Raw genomic sequence first — 23,857 nt, forward strand, 5'->3', positions numbered from 1 at the left:
TGTCAATTTTAGATCTTTCCTGCTTTCTCCTGTGGGCATTTAGTGCTATAAATTTCCCTCTACACACTGCTTTGAATGTGTCCCAGAGATTCTGGTATGTTGTGTCTTTGTTCTCGTTAGTTTCAAAGAACATCTTTATTTCTGCCTTCATTTCGTTATGTACCCAGTAGTCATTCAGGGGCAGGTTGTTCAGTTTCCATGTAGTTGAGCGGTTTTGAGTGAGTTTCTTAATCCTGATTTCTAGTTTGATTGCACTGTGGTCTGACAGACAGTTTATTATAATTTCTGTTCTTTTACATTTGCTGAGGATTGCTTTACTTCCAACTATGTGGTCAATTTTGGAATAGGTGTGTTGTGGTGCTGAAAAGAATGTATAGTCTGTTGATTTGGGGTGGAGAGTTCTGTAGATATCTATTAGGTCCGCTTGATGCAGAGCTGAGTTCAATTCCTGGATATCCTTGTTAACTTTCTGTCTCACTGATCTGTCTAATGTTGACAGTGGGGTGTTAAAGTCTCCCATTATTATTGTGTGGGAGTCTAAGTCTCTTTGTAGGTCACTAAGGACTTGCTTTATGAATCTGGGTGCTCCTGTATTGGGTGCATATATATTTAGGATAGTTAGTTCTTCTGGTTGAATCCATCCCTTTATCATTATGTAATGGCCGTCTTTGTCTCTTAACTACTGTTATTAACCAAGCCACTGGATCAACAATTCTTGCCCGACTCATTCCAGGAAGGAGACTCTCCTTCCTTCGTCTCATGTCTAAGAGTACCCAGAAGACAGGGTTGAGGACACAGGGAAAAGATCTTCCAGATATTCAAAACTGCTGCCTACAGCTCTGTCATCACTGGGTGACTGTTGCTATCTGAGTTTTAATGTCAGTATTGATTGATTCCTTAGGCTGTAAGTTGGTGTTTTTGACTTATTTATCAGGATGCCTTCAAATGTAAATAACAAAAAGACTATGTTTTACTGCTTGAAAGTTTTCTAAAAATAGGGAATAAAAAGACCAACAACGATAGGCAGGAGGTGTAAACAGACGATGCATAAAAGAAATGTCAGTGGCCCTTAAACATATGAAAACAGAAATACAATTAAAACTACGCTGAGATATCATTTCTTATCTGTCAAATCCAAAAGTCTGGCAACAGAATTAATCACATAGAGAACAATCATTTCAAGTGACCTTAAAACACAGAAATTTGACTATCTATTCTTAGACGAAAGACATTCTAAAAACAAAAGAATACTCCCCAAAATTTTTTCAGTGATTTAGTAATTATATTAATAGATTCAATATCAGTCTTATTCTCTGAAATGATCACAGTCATGTAATAGCACTGTGTGTATCTGTAATTATATTAGTGTCATTGAGAAATAAGTGTTTCAGAATAAGAGAAAAGGCACTACATATAAAAATAATTCTAAATTTTTAATGAAAACATAGGCATAAACTCATGCTTTATTTTCTCTTTAAAAGGAAATATGTATTTCTTAGCTCTGTCCACTGTAAGGGCCAAGAAACAATGACCAATCCAGTAACAATAATTAGCTTTACACACCTAGATTTTGGTCTCCAAATACCATTCCCTACTTCCAGGAACCAGAGCTCATTGAAAAACCAGCTGAACCTAGGACTAGCGCAGGAAATGTATGATGAGGATGGAACATCTTTCATTCCAGAACTCAAGGAATCTATCAGAGTCTACTGGGATCATGTTTAAAGGACTCCACAGCAAACTTAAAGAGGTCCTCACTATCCAAAGATGGGACAAACTGAGCAGCAAAGAATATTACCAGCAACTAATTGATAGAGTTCAAATATGTTAAAATCCATAAATCTAAAATAAACTAGTTCCCCCTTATCCATAGGGGATATATTACAAGACCCCCAGTAGTCTTTTGTTATTTACATTTGAAGGCATCCTGATAAATAAGTCAAAACCACCAACTTGCAGCCTAAGAAATCAATCAATAGTAACAGCAGATAGTACAGAACCCTATATATACCTGTGTTATGTTTTTTCCTATACATTCATATCTATAATAAAGTTTAATTTACAAATTACAGTAAGACTAATAATAACTCATAGTAAAATAGAATAATTATAACAACATACTGTAATAAAAGTTATGTGAATGTGATCCCCCCAAAAACGATTTGATTGTACTATACTCACCTATTGTGGGACCTTGCAGGAACTGAAATTGTGAATAAGGAAGAACTTCTGTAATACTGTTTTTAAAAGTAAAAAGAGAAAACCTCACTGATCCCTTTTGGTGGCTGCTAGAAAATCAAATCATTATTCTGAAAACTGGTAAATAAAAGTGGAGTGAGGGAGAATCAACCAAGAGTTTACCCTGTCTTTTCTATTTGAATTGTGCCTTAGGCCAACCAGAGGGTTGATGAGGGAAAGTTTTATCTTTTAGATGGATTATAGATCCATCTAAATAATGGATTAGATATAAGGAAGCAATGACAGAGTATCAACATTTTGCCAGTCTCTAATGAAATTAGTGATCCAGGTAATGTTCATTGATGGTGCTAACAATATTAGGTGAGAAGCTAATGGGTAACGCTACAATATAAGTCTCAAACTGACAACACCTAACCCTACTTATCACTCTTATCACAAAAAAGACAACCGTGTACCCCTTGATCAAAGTAGTTTTGTGATCTATGTTAGATTCTTGAAAAAAAAAAAAAAAAAAAAGAACTTGCATCTAATGAAAAATAAGTGTCTTAAACAATAACGAAGTATTTTTTTCTTAACTAAGAAGTTCAGAGGTAGGGTGCTTCTAGGATTTTTAGTTCCATGCATCAACAGCAACATTGAAGAATCTAATTCTGCTCTTTCTTTCTGTTCTGACATGCTAAGGGTAACACTTTGTCTTTAAGTCAGGTCTCCTGATAAAGTACTTCTGCAGCAATTCCACAACACCAGATAAAACTACATCCAGAGGAACAAGAGACTGACTCTTCCCCAGATCTGTTTTTGAGAATAAGGAAACATTTTCCCGGAAGTCCTGCAGCAGACTTCTTTTCACCTCTCATTGTCCAGAACCACATCACATGCCATGCCTCGACCAGTCACAAGCCAGAGGGCGGGAACCATGGAAACTGGCCCTAAACCAGCAGCCTTCACACTGAAGGTACTGGAGCACTGTACCCCTACAGCATGAAGCCTCCTCAGCGGTATAGTGGGAACAGGTAATCTAAAGTAATTTAAAGTAATTTCCAGATCCCTATTACCGCATTTATTCTTTTCTAAAAATAGGCTAACCCTTTTGCTATCTTCCTTCTCACTCTTTAAAAGAAAAGCCTACTGGATTAAGAAAATGTGGCACATATACACCATGGAATACTATGCAGCCATAAAAAATGATGAGTTCATGTCCTTTGTAGGGACATGGATGAAACTGGAAATCATCATTCTCAGCAAACTATCGCAAGGACAAAAAACCAAACACCGCATGTTCTCACTCATAGGTGGGAATTGAACAATGAGAACTCATGGACACAGGAAGAGGAACATCACACTCCGGGGACTGTTGTGGGGTTGGGGGAGGGAGGAGGGACAGCATTAGGAGATATACCTAATGCTAAATGACGAGTTAATGGGTGCAGGAAATCAACATGGCACATATGTAACAAACCTGCACATTGGGCACATGTACCCTAAAACCTAAAATATAATAATAAAAATTAAAATTAAAAAAAAAAAAGAAAAGCCTATGTCTCATCTGTGCTGACTCTATGCAGTCTAATGTTCTGGTATATTAACATCTCAGGAACACCAAACCCAAGAGCATTGTGAAATATCAGTATAGGTATTGAGAAAGTAAATTACTATAATAACTCACAACCAATCCTTCTGCAAACCAGATAGATACTAACTTTTGCTTTTAAACAAATTGAAGAAAGACCTAATTAAGTTTTCAGCTGATCATTAAAAATAATTTTTAAGGATCAATCAAAATTGATTTTGGCCTATAATTCAGAAGGAGTTCAAAGAGACCATAACAAAGTCCTTTCTTTCCCATCTACTTATTATGTGAATGAATTCCACAAAGTTTACATCTAGACAAGTGAAAAATAAGAATAGAACTGATGCTGAATCCTGTCTCCTGTAGCAATAAATAATATGCATCCTGCATGAACTAACAGAAGAAAAAAAAGCCCCATTCATCGCATTGAGATGCATTTCCAATGAAACTGTACTTTCTAACATTTAACAAGTATTTATCAAAAATTTTAATGTATTTATGTTGTTTTGCTCAACTGTAATAACTCAATCCAAAGGAAATTACTTAACACTTTGAGCCTTATGTTCACAGGAAACATTAAAAATGCTTTAAATTTAAATTTATATACGTATTTTGTTGCAGAGAAGTATAATAGGGTGATCAATAAAAGACCTTCAAGCATAAAGGTAATAGGATAAATTCCATAGGAAAACCACCTCAAAAGTGAAAGTGTGAGAAAAAGAAAGGATGTATATTTTCAATAAAGAAGAGTTTGTGTATTTTTTATGGGTGCCAGTGGGAATCAAATTGCTGTGGTATTCAGATTCTATTAGAAACATTAGAGAGAGATGTCATAGTTCTATCCTAAAGTGTCATTTTTCAAATGCAAAAACTTACAGACATTGCAACTCACGCATCTTTTGATAAAAAATGTTAGATATAATATTTTAAATGTGTAAGGAGGTACATGGTTTTCAAACTATTTGAGTGGAATATGAGTAAGATGCGGGGAAAAAAAGAATTTAAACAAGAAGAGCACAGACTTAAACCAAAGAAAATTAATCACTAAGGCTGAGAAGCAGCCCTCCTTTTCTAAAGGATATGGCCGTAAGGAGGGAGAATGCCAAAAAACAAACCAAGGTTCTTTGAGGAAGGAGGGAAGAGGAAAGAAGGAAGACTTCTTAGGTAAGAAGAGCATTTGTCCATCCATCCATGAGCTACGATGCCCTCAGGCAGCTACTCAGGCCTGGACTTCCTTAACTGTCTACCTCCTGACCTGAGGCTGCCAGATTCTATCTCTAGCCAAGACAAACAGGTAAGTGGGAACCTACCACAGAGAGGCTGGGAAAGCTAGGGGTAAGGTTCTTGCCAATTTATTGCCCAGGTTTCTCAGAAAGTCTGAACTCAATTAATATGTTCTTTTGGTTTCACTCCCTTATCCCTCTCTTTTCCAGGTACACAATGGCTCTGAGTTCACATGTAGCCCAGAACTACCTACAATCATTGCTTTCTTTGGGCATCACAGTTTTGCTACAAAATCTATACCAGCACTGCCCAGCATGGGAGCTACTAGCCATGTATAACTATTTAAATTTAATTAAAAATAAATAAAATTTACAGTCCAGATCCTCTTTCACACTAGCCGCATTTCCAATGCTCAGTAGCCACATGTGAGTTGCAAACAACACAGATATGGAGCATTTTCATTGTGGCAGAAAGTTCTATTGAAGTTGCTGGTCCAGATTTCCACGAGGCCAATATTCTCCCTTGTGGGGACTTTTCTCTCAGGGAACCTGTTGTCGCCCTTTACAGTCTAGCTTTCCTATCTGCAGCCCACACAACCCCCATCCTCCGAGTCTTTAATGCATGACCTTAGATGTCTGAATTCCAGTTGTTTTCAGGGTTGAAGCTCTTTTCCAAGGGGATCCTAGGCCCCAAACAAACCAAGGTATGTAGCTAAACACTGGTTTAACATTTACCCAAGCTTTCTGTGACAGACAGATTGTGTTTCTCCAGCACAGGGAAGAGGACAGATTTTAGGGATGCATAGCCCACCTCCACTTGCCTACATATCCCAGTTTCAAGTCTGATTCAGTAAGACGTCCTGGGACAGATTTAAAAGGTAATGTAACTATGAAGGATTTAAAAGAGAAACAAAAATAGTCTTGCCACAGAAATGGAAGATGAGAAGAGAAAATAAATATTCCAAAACTATAAAGGAATTTCAAGTGGTAAAGCATTTGTGAGCCCAAAATTAATGCATCTTAATATGCACCTACAGAATGCTTACATGTATCTGCTTGTACAACTTATGTGTGCAGTTTAAACTATGTATTTATGGCAAAAGCAGAACTGAGCATAGAAAATATTATTTCACACAGTATTCTCCAAAGCAGATACATACCAACTGTTCACATACACAAACTCTGGACCATAGAATGTATCTGATTAAGATAAAAGCTATTCTACTTACAAAAGATTTCATACTTTAATCGACTTCTTGCCTATGATAGAAAAAAAATGATTTTAAATCTATACAGTTACAAAGAAACAAGCCTCACAAATATTTGGCCAAAGTGCTTTCGTATACATTCAACTGTTTCTCCTGAACACCTGAGCACACCAGCCTCTTCTCTAATGGACACTTCTGAATACCGCAATTATGCCTCCTCTTCTAGCCCAAGGTAGTGCAGACAGCAAGCAGTCTGCTTTCTGTTCCCCAGGGCAATAAATCAATCAGGCTTTTCAAGGCAGAGGCACTGTGGTATCCATTTTGGCTCTTCACGGGCCTTTTGTTGTTAGTTCCTGTTTCTTAGCTGTGTTCCAAACAAGTGAGTTTGCCAGAGAGCTGATTTGCCGCAAGGTGAGATGCCATTCCACCTGTAGTGTAAGTTGTGCATAATATCACACTTATTAAAGTGTGGGCCCACTCAGAGATTCAGAAGACAGCAGTTTTCAAGATAGAACTAGTGACAGAATAGTTTTCATTACTCCACCAAAAAAAAATTATCATGTGCAGTAAGGAGATGATTGTGAATATTGAAAATGAAGATTCTTAGTTCTAGTTCCTGATTTCTCTCTCTGTTTTATTATTCCATCACTTTGGGGTAAAATTTGAGACAATAGTGCAGAGGAATGTGGAGGAGAAAATCTGAAGCATATGCAAAAAAATAAGAAATACTGAGGATAGAGAAAACGTCTAAAAGCAAAGACATAGGAAAACATCTACACCAACACTCCAGCTACTTCTGACATATACATGCAAAATCCTAGAGATAAAACAATAATAAATAAAACAAACCACGAAGCCATATTTTCTAAGAATTGTTGTAGCTAATAAAAGCCAAGCTGTGATGGTGGCTCCTAAAGTTCTTTTCAAAAAGATCCCTTTAATTCACATTTCTGTTTCTTTGCTCTTTCACCCCAGAATATCCCCCAAAGGTTCCACACAATTGTCTTCCATGAATGCTCATAAACATTTTGGACTCGCACTGGCAGAAATTACAGAGCCCTTCCATGCAAGACATTCTCATGATCCTATTCTTTCTTGCCCAATCCCACCTACACTCTTTTGCCTAAAGTACAAAAACCCATCCACCTTCTATTTTCTTTGAATCTTAGTGGCATCCATAAGCCCGGAGCCATAAGAACTCTTCAACTGTAGAAAACCCATGTTGAGAATATCAGCACCAGCATAAGATGCAACTTACCTCACATCCAAACAATGAGTTGCTAACTTTCTATCTTCTACATATATGTATTAGTCCATTCTCATACTGCTATAAAGAATTACCTGAGACTGGAAAATGTATAAACAAAAGAGGCTTAATTGACTCACAGTTCTACATGGCTGGAGATGCCTCAGGAAACTTACAATCATGGCAGAAGGTGTAGCAGGCACCTTCTTCACAAGGCGGCAGAAGAGAGGCGGGAGAACAAACGTGGAAGACCCCCTCATAAAACCATCAGATTGTAAGAACTCACTATAGGAGAACAGCATGGGTGAAACCACCTCCGGGATCCAGTCACTTCCCACCAGGTCCCTCTCTCAACACCTGGGGATTACAATTCGAGATGAGATTTGGGTGGAGACACAAAGCCAAACCACATCAAGATACGTAAGTTGAGTCTTGATTTCCATTCCCTAAAAGCAGTCTTTGAGGGTCTCAATGAATTGAAACAAGTAAATTAAATATCCTAGAGAAAGTTTTCTTTACGTTAGGGGGAAAAAAGCTTAATTTACAGTCACTACAGGCTACTAATGAGAGAAAAATAATCAAACTTCTAAACTTCTACTATCATAAAACTCTTGTCTTTCTTTCACGCTTTCAGGACTCAAAGGGAAAAAGGATGTTGCAACTCTAAAAGGGCTAGAAATGATAGCTTTTTCTGATAATAGCCTGAAGCTTCTGAACCCCTCTTACTCTGCTGTCGCTCCTCATGGAGGGACAATTATTTTTGCCACAGAAGCTGTATATCAAGTCATAAACTCATTTCAGACTAATGGAAAAATGTTCAGCCCTGTATACTTTGAGCGCTATCTTTCTAGTCAATACATTTTCGGTCTCCATTACAGACTGTTTTTCCCTTCTGCTAGTCATTTATCAAAGGAAAACAAATAAAACAAACACCCCAAGAAATGTTCCAAACAAGCATTTCAGGAAAACAATAAAACATTCCATTTCAAAACATATTAACTAACATCTAACCTACCACCCATTTACTTCACTACCTACCCATCCAAATTACCAAAAAGAACATCAATGTGGCCCTAATTCATCAAATATGCCCATGTTTTGCTGACTATTACCTTCAAACAAGTGAAGGTTTATTATAGAGTGAAATATGTCCAGCTAACTTTCCTTTTCAACTTCAGATAAAAGTAAGTGAACATGGATGTTAGTCTTGGGATACAATGGCAGGTAGCTGGAATATATGAAATGTGATTCAGATAGGCACAAGGTACAGGTATTCAAATGTAGAAATTGGCAGAGCCATTCTATGGAAAATTCAGAAATCTAAAATCCAAAGTGCAAGGTTGGTTTTGGGGCCAAAGGGGAGTTAAGAGATAGGAAACCTGGTTCAGATGATGCTTTCTCCAACAGCATTCATTAGGCCAACCAGGCAGATGGTGGCTCTCACTTAACACTTTGTAAACAAGCCATGCTGCCTCCAAATGTCTATCCGTGTAGAGAACATCTGCTGCTTTCTCTTTGGCCAGTGTGCTTTCACTTTTAGAACTGCCCTCCTCCACTTGGCTGTGTAGTAAATCATAAGGTTTCTTCTTCCCCATTGAGGGTGTGATTTTACCTCAGGGTATGATCCTTGACTTGAGGCAGAACAATCAGAGTGTTTTCTGGAACTTTTGCCAGAGATAGCAACTCTGAAGGGGACTCACTTTTGTCTTGGAATATTAGCCATTTGAACTGTATAAATCAATGTTGCCATCACAAGGAGGCTGCCAACCCAGAAGAAGGTGTAGCCAAGAGAGATAGCATGAAAAACACATGTTGACATCATGTGAACACACACATACCTCAGTCTCAAGCTAATTTTATCCCCTTGGACTTCCGGTTGAGGGAGCAAAACATTACAGACTTTGCTTAAGCTAGTTTGAGTTGAGTTTCCGTTACTCGCATTAAGAGTCCTAAATAGGCCAGGCGCGGTGGCTCACGCTTGTAATCCCAGCACTTTGGGAGGCCGAGGCGGGCGGATCGCAAGGTCAGGAGATCGAGACCACGGTGAAACCCCGTCTCTACTAAAAATACAAAAAAAAAATACAAAAAAATTAGCCAGGTGTGGTGGCGGGCGCCTGTAGTCCCAGCTACTCAGAGAGGCTGAGGCAGGAGAATGGTGTGAACCTGGGAGGCAGAGCTTGCAGTGAGCCGAGATCGCGCCACTGCACTCCAGCCTGGGCGACAGAGCGAGACTCCATCTCAAAAAAAAAAAAAAAAAAAAAAAGAGAGTCCTAAATAATGTAATTTTCACAGACTTTATCTTACTTTGCTCCTATCTTTGAGAAAGAACCTTGTCTAAGTTGTCCCTGCCACTTGCAGTTTGATTCCACCCCCTCTATCTGGTCCATTCTTGGTTCTCTTCAGCCTTTTCTTCACTCTTTCAACTTCTGTCCTTTCTCTCCACTGATTCCTTATGCTCTACTTACAAGCTCTCTCCCTCTTGTTGACAAAAAAAAATGGGGTTTTTCCCCCTTATGAGACCCCAATCACAGAAAGACACATTTTTAAAATTAGTTTTAATCACAAGATTTGCATTGAGTACTCAGCCTTTCACTTAACATTACCTCAGAAATGTGCCTTCATGGCCACATGCTCTTCTCATCTATTATCTTAATGGCTACATAATGTTCTATGTCAAGTTAATCTACGATGATTTACTTAACCACTCCTCTAATATAGACATTTAGGTAACTTCTTATTTTATAACATAAATAATGCCAGAAAGCAACTTCTTCACAAATAACTTTTCTTTCTTCTAAATTGACTTCTTAGGGCAAATTCCCACAAGTCTCATCAAAGCTGGGTTTAATAATTTAAATTTTTTAAACAGGTATAAGGTTATATGCCATTACTGATTTAGTTTTTACCTGGTTATTAACAACAATTCTTCTTAATATATTTGTTTGCCACTTGTATTTTCCCTTATGGAAACTCTCTATTCTTATTCTCAGCCACTTTAATTCCTAACATTTGGTGGTTTCTTAAATATTTACATGAATTATTTTTGGTTAGATTTACATTTTTAAATTTTTTTGTTCTTAATTATTATTGAATGAATTCTTTATAAGTTCTACTATGTAATTCTTTATAACACTAAATCTTTGAAAACCTGTACTTTATTTTTTCTTTTTAGTTTTACACTATTAGATATTTTTAAATGTCATCAAATTTGTTAATACCATCTTCTATTCCATCAACTTTTAAAAATCAATCATTTTCAAACTAAATGTTGGTTTTATTCTTACCAAGGTTTTATCCTTACCTTATAATCAGAGAATATACTAACTAATGGCAGTGTAAATTGGTATGACTTCCCCAAAGGGCAATGTGGTAATATTTATTAAATGTATAGACAAACATGCTTTTTAAAAGTGTATACCACGTGACTGAAAAGTTGCATTGCTAAGGAATGTGCCCTAAGGAAATAATTGAAGAGTGCGCAAGAACATTCATCACAGTGCTGCTTACAACACCAAAATATCGAATTAATATGAATACCAATAAACAGGAATGTGTAAAATAACTTATAGTCTATCCATAATGAATAATAGTATAGATCTGTGTATTGACATAGAAAGATATCTATTATACAATATTAAGTTAAAAAATAGCTAGCCAAACAGTGTGCATATTGCAGTGTCCATTTTTGTTAAATACACACATAGGAAAAGTTCTGCAATATACTCATCTAATATTTAGTATTAATTATCTTTGTTTGCGGAATTACTTGGATTCATGGAGTTTTCTTCCCATTCTCTCTATATTTTATATGTGCTGTTTTTTTTTTAGAACAAGGCTGTATTGCTTTCAATATAATAAATAAAGCAACATGGCCATTTTCTCTGAGAAAAAACAAAAAAGAAAGTTCTTCCTCCTCAAAAGTTGGAATGATATTGTGTTTCTGTGTTTTGCGGTTTGGTTTTTGACAAACACTACTGTTTACCCTTTTTAATAGCTTTCTGCTTATAAGTGAAACAACTAAGACACAGAAAGACAAATATCACACATCCTCATTTATAAGTGGGAGCTAAATAATGTGTACACATGGATGTAGAGTGTAGGATGATAGACAATGGAGACTCGGAAGGGGGATAGGAGGCGGGTGGATGATGAGAAAGTACTTAATAGGTACAATGCACATTATTCTGGTGATAAATACACTAAAAGCCCTGACTTCACTACTATGCAATATACCCATGTAACTAAAATTATATTTGTACCCCGTGAATGTATACAAATAAAATTTAAAATAATAATAATTTATCTACAAAACAAAAAAATTGAATTCATAGTTGTTTGGTTTTAGTTTTGTTTTTTGAGACAGGGTCCCCATCTGTCACCCAGGCTGGAGTGCAGTGGTGTGATCATGGCTCACTGAAGCCTTGACTTCCCAGGCTCAAGCGATCCTCCCACCTCAGCCGCCCAAGTAGCTGGGAGGATAGGCACATGCCACCACACTCGGCTAATTTGTGTGTGTGTGTGTGTGTGTGTATGTGTGTGTTTCTGTGTGTCTGGAGATGGAATCTTGCTATGTTAACCGAGTTGGTCTTGAACATCTGGGCTCAAGCGATCCTCCTGCCTCATCCTTCCAAAATGCTGGCATTACAGATGTGAGGCACCATGTAAGGCCAAATTCATAGTTTTAAAGATACAGTCTCTCTTACTGAGTAAGTATCCTTGACTTTAATAAGTTCGCATAAAAACAGCTTACAGGAATACACATGCCTTGATGCTCACAGTATTTCTTTTATTATACTTTATATTAATCTCCTGACTGGTGTTATTGAGAATTTTTCATCCTAATCATAAGTGAACAGAGTAAGAAATACAAAAAGACACTTATTTCTCTTCAACAGTTCAATTCCTCTAAAGTAGCAACCAAAGCAGCCATTTAACATGAGTTTCCCTCCTTTTCCTATGCACTTGAATGATCTTATTCCTATAAAATTTTCCTCTCTTCTCCTCGAAGTCCTCAGGCTATGAAGAATCTTTTCTAGCAGTTCATGTTTCTCAAGAAGTTCTATTATTCCTTAAAGTATCTGACCACACTTGATCTTTCTTTTAAAAAATGTATTTTAGATGTAGGAATTGATACAGCTGATAAAATCCTAGAAGCAAACAATAATATAGTTCTGTTGTACAGTATGAGAGAAAAACTATACCTTCCAACACTTAGGGTAGCATATACAAAATAATCAGGCTTCCATTTTAACAAAAAATTTTAATACAACTAAATGCACTTTTTCCTATTACTAACTGGAGCATAATTTAATCTTGGCAAATTGTGAGAAGTGCTCACCAGAATAAAGAGGAAGAAAAAAGATTACATCACCACCTCGGGATGGTAGAGAGGATCATTATGAACATCAATATCAAAGGAGTAGGTTAATGTCTATTAATAGGGAGTTCTACTTGATATAATGCCAGATGAACCCATTTTTGCTGAACTAATAATGAACTTAGTACTGACTCACTGTTGGAATATGTCTGCAAACTGATCTCTCTTTTTCAAGAAGATGATCACTTACACAGAGCCACCCACACCCCCTCCAAAGCTCTACAGAGAAACTGCATCTGGACATGGGTGAAAAAAAGGAGAAGAAGGAACACAACAGAGGATGGTGCTCCGATATCTCATCTCCAACAATATACTAATCGGTTTGTACTGACAGACTCTGAATCCAAGAGCAAATGATTTCCATTTCAAAGCGTCCCCACTGCCTACAGAATGTAATTCAAATGCCTTATTCCAGGCCCTGTGTGATCTGGAGTTTTAAAATCCCTTCTCAGTGTTTCATCACATCACTTCTCTCACTTCAAACTGGACTCCCTTTGCCACTTACGCATTTACTCATACTGATCCTATATCCTAAGAGCCTTTCTCTCATCTCTCCCAATTCTAAACTGGCCCGTATTTCAAGGCCAAGATCAAAAACGATTTCCTCTGGAATAAGAGTATTCTCAATTGCGAGCATCTATTTACTATATTCCAAGTACTTTCACATGTTACTCATTTATCTTTGCAGCAGCTCTGTAATATAGGCCCAACTTTTATCTCTATTTCAAAGACAAGGTAAGTAATTTGCCCAGAGTCACAAAGTAGTGAAGAGCTCAGATTTAAACCCAAGAATCTGGAGCTCTGCCCCTTCACCATGGTGCTGCACTTCTACCTGCTGACACTTATCCCAAACTGCTTTGTACTGAGTTCAGTATCTGATTATAGGGTATTGGGTCGACTGCTGCTGGCTGCGGTAACATAAAATCCAATTTATATTGGCTTAAACAATGAGGGAACTTTTGAGCTCATACAATAATTCCCTAGGCAGGTCAGTTCCTGTGATGGTTAAGTCAGCAGATCAAATAACCAACTCCCCAAGGAATCAAAGTCTCCCATCTTTCTCCCCTATCAACTTCTGTGTGTCAGCTAGGTATTCTAATGGTTGCAGCACCTCCAGAGATCATGTTTTCATGTGCCAAAGCTTAAAGACTAAGCTTCAAAATCTTCTGTTAATGGAGAATTCTTGTTTCCCACCCTTGAGGTCCAGGGATATCAACACATAACTCCAGGCCTGTCTTATCCCCAGGAAGGTGGCATGATTTATCTAACTGGTAAATTTAAAAGAGCAACTGGGCATGCTTAACTCAGTTCTGTCTTCTTTCCTCTTCTAGGGAGCAAGTCTGTCAACTAAGAGCATACGAAATAGGAGTTCTTGCCCCATCAGCCCTTCTGCATGGGAAAGCTGCCTCAGCAAGGCTCTGTCTGTGAATGCCTAACTCTTCCCAATTCTGAGGGGTCAGAACCAGCAACCCCGTTGGCTAAGAGAACTGAAGCTATATCCTCCAACTTAGCTTACTGGTTAAAAGATAAGAGGATGATATTTTGACTTCTATATTTATTCTTTGTTTTATTTCTCAACTTGTTCAGAACTGAGGGAAGGAAGGTGCTATTTATGGGGTCCTTTCAAACACCCAACATTAGCAGTTCCACGCATATCTCATTGGCCACAAGTCACACTCTGTCCTAAACCAATCCTTGGCAAAGGGATATAAATTTCCTGATTAGCTCACAACTAGGAAAGGGTGGGAAACTGCAACAAAATCAGGACTCTGCCAACATAGAAAAGGGAAAAAGGGACTACTGGCTAAGCAGGGTGTTCCTGGGTTCCAACTAATGTCTTATTAATCTTGGTATTCTCCATAGATCCAATCACAGGGTCTAACACAGAATTTGATCAATAAATGTCTTTGGAATCCAGTTGGATCACTACTACTACACATATCTACAGCAAATATAAGAGGGAAAGGCTTCTTTTTAGCCAATAATTTCATATTTCTTCTGTTCCTGAATTCTTATCTCTTAGATCAAGTTTGTTCTAGATTATAAGGAAACTCAATACAGTAAGAACACCAAAGAATGAGTGTCTATTTCTGTTAATAATTCTCTCCCGCTCACTATTACTGAACCATTTCAGGAATGGAAGGTACAAAGAGCAATGAAATCTGCTCTCTATTGCAGACACTCTCCCCTCCCTGATCCCACCCCCACCCATTCAATTTCCCTTTGGAGGAAAGAAATGACATAAATTTAATAAATAACCAATCTTGGGAGCTGTCAGCAAAGAACTCACAGGTCACGGCCCACACTCAAGAGCCTCCTGGGTACTAACAATAAACCATTTCTTACTGTGAAAGCTTGTCCCTCTCCTTCTTCCTTTCATTTAGCTTATAAACTCTGGGAATCTAAGAAATCGTTGCTAAAAGAACTTAGCTGGGACACCAGAAGCTATATGCCTCTTTTACATAAAACTGCTCAGTTATTTTTTTAAATTTTATTCTGTGCCAATTTTATGTTTAAGTGTCACAGAAGCAAAATGTCACCCACATAAAATTTTCAAAGTCAACTTTTCTTCAGACATTTGTAATTGAAATTTCAGAAAAACATAAGCTGGCTTAACTCAATTGTCATTTGATATTTACATATTATCTTTCCCTTGGTAAGCAAAGAACTTCTAAAAGTAACTAAACTATAACATGATAATACCATAAGGTGTCATAAATGAGTGACAGTTCTATTATGGGGGATTTATACATATATACACAGGCATATATAAATGTATCACATAGAAAATAAACATATGTATGTACTTTGTAGTTATAAACAGAGAAATAGAATAAAAATAAGGTATCAAGTTGTAAGACAATTTGGTGTGAAAATGACACAAACTTAAGAAAGTGAGGGAAGTGTATGGTGTGACCAGAAAATTGAGATATATGATAAAATGTAGCATAGTTTGAGCAAATTAATATGGGTTCCAAGCTCAACTGCATCTTCTAAATTCAAGACAAAGCATAAGAAATGTGTTTGTTAACTTAAAACATCTGTTCCTACCACATGAATATGAATAAGAATAAAAATGCATATGGATTATTCATCAATAAAAGTACGAAATCTCTTGTATTATTCCTCTCACTCAATTATTCTAAGAACATATAAATTCCCAAATAGGAAACCAGAACATCTAATTATGATGGACAATTTATAAAAACCCAGCAAGGACAAAAAAATCCTCAGAGGCAGCTAGAGCCCAATTCTCACTACCTGACACTTAAAGGTACAAAGTTACTCCCTTTGAGGAACTAAATGGGGAGAAACCCTTCACTGCACACTCTAGTGCCAGGAGATTTTTTCACCTTCTCTAAGGGCTTCTTTCCTGAGGCAGAAACACACAGCTCTAACCTTCTATCCGCAGGTGAGAACCCAAATCAGAAAAGCCTGCCACTGCTAATTCACCCCGATTCTGTTTGTCTAGTCTCAACTTGAATATCTCTAGTTAAAGGAGCTCATTACCTGTCTAAGTTTATGACAACACCTAGCACAGTAATGATGTGTTACAAAAAAATAAGTTTTTATCACAAAATAAGTACATTTTAATAAAGAGTGGCATCCCCCATTTAAAAGCATATTACTCCGTATTTTAAAATAAAGACCCGAGGCATAAAAAATGATGAATTTTTGCTAAACTATAACTTAAAATGGTGATATCCTACAATATTCAATACAAGGGTATTAAGAAATTACCCAATACCTTTAGGGAAATTAAGGAATGGCTGATTGTATTGCTTCCCCGCTGAGAGCATCCTCAGGACACCAAGTATTCTCCCCACTGCTGAGAAGTTCAAGATGTTTCAACAGCAGCCACTAGCCACCATTCACTAAGCGTTTGTGGCGATTTCAAGCACTGAATAGGGAAAGCTTCCAAATTTTCATTTCTCTTCTCCACAAATTCTCTTGAGCATGTTGATGAATACAAGGACGAAGCAGTTCTGAGACATTTTCATTTCTACAGGGCTGTCTCTTGTGTGTTACTGTTTCAAATTTTTAAAAGTAATACTATAGCACACCAATTTTTAAAAAGACTCTAACATTGAAGAGCTCTAATGGTCTCCCTTAAACCTCCTTAACCCTAATAAACAAGGTCTACAGATTAGACCAGAGGTTCTCAAATTTCTTTTCTGCTATAACATAAATGATGGATAACACTCCCATGAGTTTAAAAATTTATAAAATTTTAATGGAATATGTACAATTAACTGTAATTTTACTCCTTTTCTTTTATTCAAGAAAGCATTTATCCATAACAATTGCTTGGTTTAAAAAAAAAACCACGACAACAACAAAAAAAACATATTTAGCAATACGGGGAAAATGTGTTGACTTCAAAACTGTTCAAATTATATAAACAAACAAAAACAGCAAACTTAGGTACTATAACAAACTTTGTGTTACTTTTCTCACAACTGCTAAAAGTACTCCAGTAAGCTTCCACCCAGGGTGAGAACCATTCACGAGGCTGTATTTTAAGTACTAGAGTACGCTAAGAATTTTAAAACTCTAATGTTGCACTGTCCAATACAGTAGCCACTATCTATATGTGGCTACTCAAATTTAAACTTTAATTCATCGAAATTAAATGAAATTTAAAATTCAGTTCCTCAGTATCGTCAGCCACATTTCAAGTACTCAGTAACCACATGTGGCTCGTAGCTACCACACTGGACAGCACAGCTATGGAACATTCCCTTCATCACAGAAAGCTCTACTACACGATACTGTGCTAAGGAATCTTGGAGAGAAGCTAATCTAACTCTCTTAATTTACTAATTTAGAAACTGAGACCTCATTTCATTCAAGTGACTTACTCCAAGCTATATAGCTAGTAATTACAGGGCCAGAACCTGAACCAAGACCCTGGACTCTATAACTCACTCATTTCCACTCCGACATCTTGTTACCACCTGAATGATGTGAGTACGTGTTCCTTGCAGGGACAGTTCTGGGTTCTTTCGCAAGTATGTTCTCAGTTAACTGTCACATCAACCGTAGGAGAAATATAATCCCAATTAAGTAGATAATGAAAGTGACACCTGGCTGTATAAAGTATTATATCTGAGACCATACAGCATGTATGCAGTGGTGCCAAGATTCAAACTCCAAAGCCTGGATCTTCCTGCAGTGTTACATATAGTCAACATTCCACATTTTTAAATTATCCTTGAAAAATACTCTTTCAAATTTGCTAAGAGTTAGTGCCTTGTGATTCACTTTGTCAGCATTTCTCAGCAAAAGTATCCCAAGTAGGAAAATCCCAACACTTGACACTTTTGATCTAGGGAAGAAGAGTTGTTTATCCAACCTTGCCAGTCGTCACTGCTATAGAACAACAATAATAGCAGCCAACCTTTATTGAGCACTATAAGTCACAGCACTGGATGAGGTGCTTCATGTTCATCTCCTTTAAGCTTCACAACAATCCTGAGAAGTAAATAGTTCATCTCCATTTCACAGACAGAAAAATGGAAGTGAAGAGTCAAGTCATTGATCCCAGGAAGAACTTTAAAAAGGATACGTGTTTGCTTGTGGTGATGCAAAAGGAAAGTTTTTTTAATACTTGATATAGTTGGAAAAGAACAGAAGGTGTGTGAAAACTTTGAAATAAAAAATTAATTTTCCTCCTCACAATGGAAGTCACAGTTAAACCTATTACCTAGGTAGTTTCCCTCTGATGGATTCCTGATTTAACACAGTCACACAGTCTTCCACAAGGGCTGACTTTAGAGAAAGTCTTGTGAGCCCAGGGGTGCATGGGTATTATGGGGTAAGAAACACACCCCAAAATAGATTATTCAGTGTTTTTCAAGTTATTTTTAGTCCCTTCTGGTCATTTCTTACTCTAGGAATAAAAAGAAGAGAAAGTTACAGAAGATTGTTAAAGAAAAGAGAAGGGAGAGAGCTGAAATCAGTCCATAATTAAGAGATGGCTACACATGCTTAGGACTTAATCACCCCAGGATGTCACTGCAAGTCCAAACAGCTGTCAAAAATTGGGGAAACCCAACACAATACAAAGTGGGGGGAGGTATATATATACATATATACACATATATAAACGTATATAGTACATAATACACTGTACATTGTATGTTTTTTAAGATGGCATGCCTGTCTAAACATGTTTTGCATCATGTAGTGAATTTGGTGCACACCAGTGCAGGACAGCCTCAGTTAAATGGGAAGGGGTTAGCCAGGGACAGCTGGCTTTAGCAGGAGGTCAGGGACAGAGACTGGCAGAGACAACTGCATGGCAGTTGTGGCAGGGAGGGGGTGGGCATATGGGACCGAAGGTGGTGAAGTAAGCTAGTTGTGTTCAGAGACAAGTGGACAGACTTGGCTGTGAGAAATAGAATGCTTGATCAAATGACTTAAGAATCAGAACCAGGTCTGAACTCTCTTTTCCGCTAGGACTTACTATGTAACTTTGGACAATTGACTACTTCCTGAGCCTCAACTTCCTTATCTGTAAAGTAAATTAAAAAAAAAACCTATTTCCTGGGTTTGTTGAGTATTAAATACATAGTAGGTGCTTAACAACTGGCCCTTCCTCTTGTTCTTCTTGGTTGCTAAGGAGAAATTGTGTTATGGCAGAAAAGCACACGCCACGTATTGCACCTGGGTGTCTTTCCCACATTATCTTCTTTGCAACAACCCTCAGGAGAGGCTTTCTTTGTCCTCATTTCACATCAGGGGCAATAAGAGGTTCCAGAGGTGATGTAACTTGCCCTACATCACAGAGGTGGTTTGTAACAGAAGAGGAAGGATCAAAACCAGGTATGTCTGACTGCCAGGGCCATGAATGTTCCACTATATCTGGCAGCTTCCTAAGCAATGAGTGAAGAAATTGAAAGGAATCAGTGAGAGGAATCCTCACAAGACAGGCTGAGAGTTAGCATAATACTAGCAGCAAGTGCCTAAATCCACGCTCTCATTTGCTTGATATGCTTTATGAACTCCGGGTGAAGCTGAGGCTTTGCCATTTTCAACCAGAATAACCTACTTCTGGTTACTCACCCGGGAGATGAACAAACCTCAAGAATTTCACATCCCTGCCCCAGTTTCCTCATCTATAAAATGGACAGTCTGGACTAAGAGATTTCTCAAGTCACTTCTACCTCTAAAACAGTGAGCATGTAGGTAAAATTACAAAGTTTGGAAGAGGGACACCAACCACTATTCTCAGAGCCAGCTCTTGAAAATGACGCCTCTTAACACTAGAAGCCTTTGTCACCCAAAAAGTTGTATAATCAGAGAATCCTAGAATCATATAGTAATGTTCTTGAACTCTTCAATTCAAAATACATGAACGTACATTCACTCTCCAATTTCACTGATGTAGACACAATGCTTTTCTTTAACACTAGGGCATGTGGAGAGAGAGCAGCAGTGAATGATGTAGATAATAAACCAAGTCCACAATGCATCATCTACCATTTCCAGTTTCATTGTCCTTAAAATGGAAAGAGAACTTAAAGTGGTTACAAATAAACCCGAATGCAGAATCTCTCTAGATTTTGAAATATTTTCTCAATCTTTTATAGCTGTTTTTCCTACACTTAATTTGACAGCAATTTTTTAGTGACTCACCTCTATGGAGTCTTTTTAAAGTATTTAATATAGTTTCCCCAGAAACAAGCACACTCTCATTACAGCAGTTTAATTAGATGATAAGTCCAGTGTTGCCATTCCTCCTCTCTGGCACCTCCAATGGCTCATCCACCTTCCTGAAAGGACAAGCTACAGTCTGCACAAGGCTCAGCATGCTCTGACCCCTGCCCTCCTCCCTGACCTGTCTCTTGCCATCCTCCATGCACTGCCTCAAATGCCCATAGGAGCTCTTGCTGCAGACTTTACATTTCTGCTCCCTATCTCTGGAATTCTCTCCCCTTGGGTATCCACCAGGCTAGCTCTTATAATTACCTCTCTCAGTATGTCTTTGATCAAATGTCACCTTCTCAGTGAAGCCTTCCCTATCACCCTATCTAAAGTAGCCACCTTCATCCCCTATTGAGCCTTTTCTATCTGTTCCACCTCCACAATGTTTTTCCCCATAGCCCACCTATCTGACATTCTATATATTTTACTTATTAGAATTCGAGCTCTATGAAGGCAGGAATTTTCATCTGTTTGTTCACAGATGCATTCCAGTGCATAGAATAGCAGGTCTCTAATTGTCATTCAATAAATATTTATTTAATAATTTTATTATTGTAATAAATATATTGTCTCTCAGACTGAATTGCATAACTACAATAATAAGTATCTCAGGCTTGAAGAGGTTCAGAAACAAGTGTAGCAGGCCAGGCTCAGTGGCTTATGCCTGTAATCCCAGCACTTTGAGATCAGGAGTTCAAGACCAGCCTGGCCAACATGCCAAAACCCTGTCTCTACCAAAAATACAAAAAAAAAAACTGGCCGGGTGTGGTGGTGTGCAACTGTAGTCCCATCTGCTTGGGAGGCTGAGGCAGGAGAATTACTTGAACCCTAGAGGCAGAGGTTGCAGTGAGCCAAGATCCCTGCACTCCAGCCTGGGTGACAGCGCGATACCCTATCTCACAAAAAATAATAATAATAATAACAAAAGAAAGAAAAAAAAAGAAAAAGAAACAAGTGTAGCAGAGCCTTGGTAAGCAAAGAAGTGACCTGGAGGAATGAGGAGTGTGCTGGTGTGGGAGGGTGCAGCCCACTAATCTTGAGCAGCCATGAGCCCTGTGATCAGCTAGAGCATGGTCCAGAGGGAAGCAAGGTCATCCAATAAATTCAAGTTGGCTGGGCTGTTTCTCCTTTTAACTTGATCAAACTGACCTCTCCAATTACTTGATCCTTTCATATTCAAATGTACAATAACACATAGCAAAGTTAAATATAGAAGATGGTCTAGCCACTTTTTTTCACATATCGGCAGAAAACAGAAGAAGACAGGATGTCTTGTTCTGGTCTACCCCAATGGTCAATTACCTCTAGCAAATCTCTTCATCTCTCTCTTTCATCCTTTCCATTAAAAGGGGGAAAAGTATGGAATAATACATGGCCTACCTATTTCATTGGTCTATTATAAGTATCAGACATATGAATACTTATGAAAATATATGGAAAAGTTATGAAGTACTCTACACAATAAATAATTCTCTTTTATTAGCATGGATAACTGACTTGTCTAAATATCTACTATAGCTCCCCAAAAGTGATAATATATTTTAGAGCAAATGATTCCTAAAACATATTAAAGAATAAACAGGGCAGGATACGGAATGACAAATAGAATAAAAATGACTTTTTCCTAATTTTTAATAGAAAAACATAAAAACATAAACTTCTTGAGCAGTAACTACAGTATATAAAGTGCAGATTCAAGGATATTACTGTGAATATCTACAATTATCTAGACTCTAAGATACTTCAGATATTCCTCATCTATTTCAATACCACAAGGATAATCCAAGATGACTTATTAATATCACACATGTCAATAGCAGGTTGTGATGTAAATGAGCAAATTCTTTCCAACCATCTCAGTTCAGTTTTATTATAGCATTTATTAAACCAAAATAAAAACATGGTGAAGAATGATTTGTCGCACTGTTTATTAGAGTTGATGGAGTGTAGATAGTCTTTTCAATAAGGCTTTAACACACTGTTATGCACCATAGTGCATTAGTAATGAAAAGAAATGCATGAGACTTATATCAGCTTTTCCCCCAAGTCATTCTGACATTAAGTTCAAAATCAATTTTACCCTATATGGCAAGAGTTCAGAAATAAATGTTAATTTCTTTGCTGTTCACCAAAACTTAAGTTTATTATTCAAAGTAACAACAGAAATCCTTCCTATTCTACTTAATTTAATAATCATACTTTTTTTGGAGAAGGGTTCAAAGTGGGAAGCAAATGCAACCAGAAGATAAACAAATTGTGTTTCAGTTTGTATCTGACAAAAGGATGGGATCTAATTTTCTCTCTGATTAAAAGAACACAAAGAACAGCCACAGAATGCAAATTGTGTGTTGAGTGTTTGAATTTCTCTTCCAATACCTGAGTATCCGAATGGAACTAATTCACTCTGGAAAAGATATTAAATACTTGAGCATCACTGTGCCCAAATGAGGGCTAATCCTCAAACTGTGAAGAAAAATAAACGTATTCTACAATGATAGGGTCAACTCACTCACTCAGGAACTTCAAACAAGCATTTTACATTCAAATGAAAGAAACAAGTATGTAAAGAATGACCTACCGCCAACAAGGAACCCTGATAGACACAAGCACCTGTGGGGAAAAACAAAACAAGAATTAAAAGGGATGCATAACGAACCAATAGGCACTGCCCCAGCAAGCTTGCTGCTAAAACTATATCTACATGCATCAAAATCAGGAAAATGTACTTCTTCCAAAATCTTAAAAGCTTCAGCATTCTTCCCCTGGGGAAATAACCCCATACACCAAAACAACATTCCTTGGACACACATGAGGAAAGGCATCATTAAAACTTATGACTTGAATTTTAAGATAAATGTGTTTATAATGACATGCTATAAATACAGTAAACATTTTTCTTGGTGATAAGTCAGCAAAGCCTCCATAATCCAGTCCCATTTACTTATCCAGGCTTCCCTGCCACTGTTTGCTTACACTAAGCCTCCAGTCCAACCCAAGAGGCCAACTTAGAATCCTGTAATATATTTACATGTCTCAATGCCTTTGCTCATTTTCATTTTCTACAGGAGATGTACTTTGTCTAGTCAAGCCCTTTGAACTTGATCCCATCTCCTTTGTGAAACTTCTGCCCACCAGATTATGCTCCTCTGAGCTCCTAGCATTTTGTGCCTACATCTTCCATTTGTGAATTTATTCTTGTGTACTTCCTTTCAAAGGATGTTGAAATGTTGTATCTACCCCACTACATTATGTATATGTGTGTGTGTACTACATATAGAGAATATATACACTATATATACCATTACATATATACTATCACATATA

The 23,857-nt window shown here is 37.5% G+C and overlaps 1 protein-coding gene across 1 annotated transcript in view; it reads right to left on the reverse strand.

Annotated features, from left to right (window-relative positions):
- The window catches only part of FRAS1 (Fraser extracellular matrix complex subunit 1), a 461,949-nt gene that overhangs the window by 429,614 nt on the left and 8,478 nt on the right, over positions 1–23,857 (reverse strand). Inside the window, exon 2 of the mRNA XM_032149306.2 lies at positions 23,112–23,143. Within this exon, the coding sequence (XP_032005197.1) occupies positions 23,112–23,143 (32 nt within the window). The remainder of the gene's footprint in view (positions 1–23,111; positions 23,144–23,857) is intronic.

This window comes from Hylobates moloch, unplaced genomic scaffold (assembly GCF_009828535.3).
Source record: "Hylobates moloch isolate HMO894 unplaced genomic scaffold, HMol_V3 SCAFFOLD_2, whole genome shotgun sequence".
NCBI classification, from domain to species: domain Eukaryota; kingdom Metazoa; phylum Chordata; class Mammalia; order Primates; family Hylobatidae; genus Hylobates; species Hylobates moloch.